This window comes from Rhododendron vialii, chromosome 10a, assembly GCF_030253575.1.
Source record: "Rhododendron vialii isolate Sample 1 chromosome 10a, ASM3025357v1".
NCBI lineage: Eukaryota > Viridiplantae > Streptophyta > Magnoliopsida > Ericales > Ericaceae > Rhododendron > Rhododendron vialii.
Genome location: NC_080566.1, coordinates 25,358,713 through 25,366,104, shown reverse-complemented (window position 1 = coordinate 25,366,104; position 7,392 = coordinate 25,358,713). Strand labels below are relative to the sequence as shown.

At 38.5% G+C, this 7,392-nt stretch overlaps 1 protein-coding gene across 1 annotated transcript; it reads left to right on the top strand.

Annotated features, from left to right (window-relative positions):
• The first annotated feature begins 1,144 nt into the window (after positions 1–1,144).
• Positions 1,145–6,381, top strand: LOC131303036 (uncharacterized). Its single transcript, XM_058329829.1, has 4 exons — positions 1,145–1,267; positions 3,871–4,984; positions 5,260–5,724; positions 6,174–6,381. Exons 1-4 carry the CDS (start codon positions 1,145–1,147, stop codon positions 6,176–6,178), a joined length of 1,707 nt encoding a protein of 568 aa, XP_058185812.1. The 3' UTR covers positions 6,179–6,381.
• The last annotated feature ends 1,011 nt before the right edge of the window (positions 6,382–7,392 follow it).

Below are 7,392 nucleotides of genomic sequence, written 5' to 3'. Positions count from 1 at the left end.
GCTGTAGAAGTTGTCTAAATTTGTCGTGAACGTAAGTTGTGCTGTAGAAGTTTAGTCTAAATTTGTTGTGAACTAGTTAATCTCAGGCAGTACCCTCCTCAAGGGTCATTTCTCTAAACTAGGATCATTCATATGGCACACAAGATAGGTTTCTCTGAGTCCTGGTCTAACTCGAGGCATCTCCTAAGTCTAAAGGTCAACTGAAAGGTATAACACATAAGCATGTCTTTTGCGCAAAAATTGTTTAGCGACTCCTAAAGCACTAGGGTTTTTTTTTTTCAAAAAATAATTCTGTAAACTAATGCTCTGGTGACACCTTGTCACGACCGTAAACCGACCCTGAAAGTGGTGACTAGCGAGTAATAAATCGCCGAAGAACTAATAAATCTAGTTTAGATATTTCTAGCTAAGCGTCAATTCATTTATATTTAAGCAACATAAACCAAAGTTGACAGAAGCGTAAGTATATTAACCTAACCCGAGAGTTACTCCCCAGAGCTTCTAAGAATAAGTACAAACCTCAGAACAAATTTCTTGCACTCACGTAGCCTGAGAAAAATGAGCTTCAACCAGCGGTTATAGTCGTTATTCCCTAGAAAATTGGAAAAGATTTTATGTAAGGAAAAGCTCTGAGATATGAATGCAAAGGTTACAAGTAGACCATGTAAACGTTTTCCTCGCCTAGAGAAATATTGGTTCTTGGTTCGGCATCCTATATGCTTCGTCTCTAAGAACCAAGATGCAGTTTGTGGGAGATCTCTACGCCGAGCCAGCCGCTAAGTAATGGATAGGTGGAAGCTTCCTATATGATGTAGAAGCTCCTGGCAAAGTAATGGATAGGCAGAAGCATTCTATAAGATGTAGAAGTTGGGATAAGGACGAGGTTAAAGGCGGCAAAGCGAAATTGGGTTGACTATTTGTACCACGTTCTATTGGTATACTGGACAGACACCATATTCGTCTGATTTTGGAATTGAGGCCGTCGTCATTTCCCTCGAAGGAGGATTGCCACCGCCTACTCCAAGACTTTTAGTCTAGAGCCAAATGATAAAAGCTTTGTCTACGATCTGGACCTGGACCTTGCCAAGGAGAAGGGAAGCTCGTCTAGGATCTGCTGGGCAATCTACCAACCAGAGCTGGCGAAATGGTGTTGCGGAGTGTTAGGCAAAGGATGTTCAAGTTGAATGACTTGGTCTTGAGGAAGGTGGTTGTGTCCTGCCAAAAACAAAAAAGAAGCTTGGCGACAAGTTATGGACGACTTGGAAAGGTCCCTATAGCGTCATCATGCAGGCAGAGACATGGGCTTACCAACTTCAGGACAACAGGAAAATAGATAACACTGCAGTCCCACCACCGTGGGATGCATACAACTTACGAAAAATTTACCACAAAGTGTTAAAATTCCAGAATCCGAACTTCCAATTGAACTAATGAAATGAATGCTTTTTCCCTCAAACTATTGTCATTTAATTGTTGATTATTGTCGATGGATTGGGCGAACCATATGCATATAGTTGAACATTGTTTGATGCAAAATAGTACTATAAAATTTGCCTAGTGTAGTGTAAATGTACTGCCGAGCGAGGCTTTGTGGAAGCCAGCATCTCGGTCTCACCGGGTGTGGAAAGGCATTCAAACCGATTAGGTTTGGTGGGCAAACAAATGGTTCAGAGATCCAACGAAATTTGTAAAGAAATTTATCGAATTGTCACACTACTAAAGAAAAGTTTGAAAATTTTGTCGAACGGCAAAAGTTTCACAGTATTGGCAAAGTGTCAAACATACTAACTGTAACGACCCTAATTTTGGGAACGTTAAATAAACATTTTTATTGAAAACTTAAATAGAGTTTGACTCATTATTACATCATAACTCCCATGAGAGTACTTTTATTATACAAGGGAAGGGACACTAAGGTTCTTAACTACAGCTCCGCCTGCTCCTCCATTCTTGCCAGCTCTTCGGTTTCGAAAGCCTCCAAGGTGTACAGTTCACCTTGATCATCTATAAAGTCTAACACATTATACCAGCGTCGCCACCAGTATAATATGTCAGGGTCACCAAATGTAACACCATGAGCTACAGGAGCTCAATAGAATAATCCATACCCACTAACCCTTAACTTACAAACAATAGATCATAAAGTTAATGATTTTCACATAATACATGCATATTTAACAAACAGTTAACAATGACACATCCACATTCACTATTCTAACGTTGGTGTCCATGATTTTCTGAGTTTTTCCTACGCGACTTGTCGTAGACCGTGTCACCATTTTTCATATACCAAATCAACATTTCCAAAATCGTTTTTACACACCCAACCTCGGTTCCGCCGCTCCGGGTTCTCGAGTATCCTTACAATGGTTCCACCGCTCCGGGTTCCCATTGGCACACAAAAATATGGAATTTGGCATTGGCTCCTCTCCACGGATAACCAATCCACAATTCAAAACCCTCGGTTCCACCGCTCCGAGTTCCCGAGTATCCTCACAATGCTTCCGCCAGTCCGGGTTCCCATTTGGGTTTTCGAAAATCATTAAAACAATTGCGTTGGCTCCTCTCCACGGATAACCAAACCACAATTCATCCATTGGTTCTGCCGCTCCGGGTTCCTATTGGGTTTTTGAAAAACATACACACACACCACACAATGGGCAAGTCCGGCCACATTGCGATTTCAAAACCACACATTGTCTTTAACACACCCTAGGTGTCATATGATGTTTCTACTTTCTCAATTTTTGTGTCTTGTTACATGCATAGACTCTGCGGTAGGACTTTTAACGTACGTACAAATAAATCATTCATTGTAACCTTGAAACTAAATTAGCAAGATCATCCAACTCTATATTACTTATCATGCTCATATTATCAAGTAGTCATACTCAAATATTTAGCACACAATATAAAGCATAGTGTCACATGGATGGACACCTTTGGAGTGGATATTACTTACGGTAAATTGGGCTAGAGTCCGTTTTAAAGGTGTTTTTGGGTGTTTAGTCCAGCCCAATGTGTAATAGTGGTGAAGGTCCATTACTGTAACATTTATTAGGTCTACAGTCCCTAGACCAAAATGCCCTGACTGGTGTGTATATATAATGTGTTATTTTTAAATTTTGTTCCCTGCTGCTTTCAACCCAACGCGCCATTACTGGATAGGGCACCATTTCTGGATCTCGAGCAGCACAATCACGAGATCGAGCTCGTTTCTGATGCGCCTTTCTCTCTCTCTCTATTTATCTCTCTTCCCGCAATCAGAGCTCAGTTCTCTCTCTCTTTTCCTGCGATCACAGCTCTTTTCTGGATCACGATCACTTTCACGATTTCGTTTCTGTATTGCGATCACGATCTCGTTTCGCTTTGTGACGATCTCTCCCGATCAGGATCACGATCTTTTGTCTTCGGAGTGTTTCTGTTCGCGATCTCTGTGCTGATGTTTCTCTGTCGCTGTGTTCTTCTCTATCTCAGTATTTGTTTTGATTTTTGCTGTGTTCTTCTATTTTGTGTTTTATAGAGTTTATTTGCTGAGATAACGTTATCTATTGTTCTATTCTGGTAGATACTGAGATTGTTTTTTTTGTTGAGATAACATTATCTATTGATTTATTCTGGTAGATACAGAAATTATTGTTGCTGAGATATGTGTATCACAGTGAACCGTATTTTCTGAGATACTGTTATCTCTTTCTATTTTTGTTTATTTGCTGAGATAGCATTATATCTATTTCTTTGTTCTGGTAGATACTGAGACTGTTTTTGTTGAGATAACATTATCTATTACTTTGTTCTCATAGATAAACTACTTTTTTGAGATATGTGTATCTGATTTGTTTATTCTGATATAATGTTATCTGTTTGCAGACTGAACTGGTTTTTGAAGTTGAAATGGATTATTCTATTCTTCTATTGTGCAAATATGGATCCTATAGTCTTGTTGTTAAGGTGACAGAAGGCTATCAATTTGACGATCTTATTGGAAGTATTTCTAACAAGTGGAATGGTTTGGTATCAATGAGGTTGTTGTATTCTGTTTGTGATCATCGTAATATACTCCTTGAGAATGATGATGATTTTTGTAATATGATGGATTTAGCTGCTGCATATGGTGCTCGTTGTGTCGAGGTATCAGTTGAAGATGGTAATTGTAGAATTAGGAGCCGTTTTGAAATTGGTGAAAGCAGTAGTAGCAATGGAAATGGTGGAGTAACTAGTAGTTCACATTCTGAAATTGTTGAGGATCCTCTTGAAAAGTTTTGTCCTCATCATGAGACAAAAAGACTTTCTGCTGATTGGGCGTATTTGATTAGTCATGTTGGTCAAGAATTTGGAGGTGGTGTTAAGGATTTTAGGTTATCTTTGTGTAAGTATGCAATTGAAGTTGGATTCAGGTTCAAGTATTTGAAGAATGACCAATCAAGAGTGACAACTGAGTGTGCTTTTAAGGCAGATGGGTGTAAATGGTTTGTTCATGCAATTCTAGACAAATCAAATCAATTTTTTTGCATTAAGGTGCTTGAAAAAGAACACAGATGTGGTGCTACAATTTGTAATTCAAAAAATTCTCGGATGTCTTCAAAGCTTGTTGCAGAAGAAGTTCGTGATGAAGTTCGTTCAAAGGCGTCGTATAAGCCTATAGATGCTGTTAGATTCTTCAGACAACGATACGGTACTACAATCGGTTATCACCATGCATGGTTAGGTGTTGAGATGGCGAACAATGATACTCAAGGTGATTATGCATTGTCATTTAACAAACTTCGATTGTATGCGGAGGTAGCGAAGGAGAAAAATCCCGGTAGTGTTGTGGACGTTGAATGCTGTGAAGATAATCGGTTTCGAAGGTTATTTGTGGCATTCGATGCATGCATCAAAGGATTCAACTACTGTCGGCCTTTTTTGTGTCTTGATGGTACTTTTTTGACAGGGAGATATAAGGGAACTGTGCTCGCAGCTGTGGGGAAGGATGCTGATAACGGTTAGTTTTTTTCTTTTTTTTCAAATTCAGAGAATGCTTATACTGAGATAGAGTTATCTCTCTTTCTAGTTTTATGATTATTGGCTGAGATAGCATTATCTATTGCTTTATTATGGTAGATACAGAAACTATTTTTCCTGAGATACCATTATCTCTTGCTTTATTCTGGTTTGTAGAGAATGTTTTTATTGAGATGTCATTATCTCTTGCTTTATTCTGGTAGATACAGAGACTGTTATAGCTGAGATACTATTATCTGTTGTTTTTTTGGGCAGGCTTGTTTTCGGTTGCTTATGCTGTTGTTGATTCCGAGACCGACGATAATTGGCTTTGGTTTTTGTTGAAGTTGAGATCTATTCTGTCAGCTCGTGAACTTACTTTCATAACAGATCGCCATACTGGTCTTGTGAAGCATGTGCCAGAGGTTTTCTCAAACGGATATCATTCTTATTGTCTGCAGCATTTGAAGAATAACTTGAGGGATAAGATGTCAGGAAGAGCACCTAATGGTTTTCGGGAACGAGTAGTGAGTCTCTTCAATGATTGTGCTCTTGCTCCTACAGTATTAGATTTTAAAAACTGTGTAAACGAATTGTTTGAGGTCGGTGGAGACAGAGCTAAGGAGTTTGTTGCTTCCATTCCGGTGTATAATTGGGCAAATGCATATTTCCCAAGTAAACGATATGGGGAAATGACCTCAAATGCTGTGGAGTCTTTCAACAACTGGATTGTTGAAGCTCGTAAGTTGCTAGTCCTTAAATGTGTTGATACGATCAGGGTTCAAATCATGACTCAAATGTGTGAAAGGAAACAGTTATCAAGAAAATTGAATAGTGTTTTGTGTCCTGAATATGATGCGAAATTGAGAGAGTTCTTTAATAAAGGACGGACATGGACTGTGTTTGGATCAAGTGATGAGGTTTTTGAAGTGTCTTCATTACCAGCTGTTGTGGTTGACATAAGAAACAGGACATGCACATGTTGTCATTGGCAGCTCTATGGTTTCCCTTGTGTGCATGCATTCACAGTTCTTCAGAAGAATGGCATAGATGTATCCAATTATATTGATCCATTATACACTGCTGATGGTTTCCGATTCTGCTACGATTGCCCTATACATCCTGTTCCTATTTCTACTCTTGGAGTTGCACCAGTGTCTGAAAATTCTACTGTTATTCTTCCTCCTAAGACTAGGAGGCCACGTGGTAGACCCAAGGTTGCAAGAATCCGGTCAAGGGGTGAGAAGGTGAGGCAAATAAGGTGTGGCAGGTGCAAGAAGTTAGGAAATCATAATAGGAAGAGATGTAAGGAAGCTTGTGATTGATTCATTGTGTTCTATTGTTGATTCATATTCATTGGACATTGAATGAAAGGTTGAACGTTGGCTGAGATATTGATATATCTTTTATTTTGTTTTTACAGAGCATGTTTAGGTTTTACAGTTTATGGGTTTAGGGTTCACAAAGAATGTTTTGTATGAGATAGCTTTATCTGTCATTCTATTTTGCGAAATGTATTGGCTGAGATACTGTTATCTCTTTTAATTTTTGTGTTGATACAGATTTTATTGGCTGAGATATCATTATCTCTAACTTTATTCTGGTAGATAGACTATTTCGCAGCATCAGTTGTGTGTCAAGTGAAAAGATATAGAGTTGTTATCATAACAAAACGATGACCTGCTATTCCCATTGTTCGGAGCCGACTATGCATATGTATCGTTTTAAACAAAAGAACAATTACTGTAATTCAAAACTGAGCAGGCAAGACATTTCATATACAAGCCTTGGTACGGCGAATTCCAATTGTTCTGAGCCGACCATTCATATGTGTCAATTTTAACAAAAGAACAACTATTGAATGAAAAGTTCACAAAGAATGTTTTGTATGAGATAGCTTTATCTGTCATTCTATTTTGCGAAATGTATTGGCTGAGATACTTTTATCTCTTTTAAATTTTGTGTTGATACAGATTTTTCTCTCTGAGATAGCATTATCTCTAGCTGTATTCTGGTAGATAGACTATTTCGCAGCATCAGTTATATATCAAATGAAAAGATTCAGAATTGTTATCATAACAAAACGATGACCTGCTATTCCCATTGTTCGGAGCCGACTATGCATATATATCGTTTTAAACAAAAGAACAATTACTGTAATTCAAAACAGAGCAGGCAAGACATTTCATATACAAGCCTTGGTACGACGAATTCCAATTGTTTTGAGCCGACCATTCATATGTGTCAGTTTTAACAAAAGAGAACACCTATCGTACTTCTAACAGAGCAGCCAAGACATTTCATGTACAACCCTGGTATGGCGAATTCTAATTGTTCGGAGTCGACCATTCATATGTGTCAGTTTTTAACAAAAGAACACCTATTCAGCAAAAAAACACCTATTCAGCA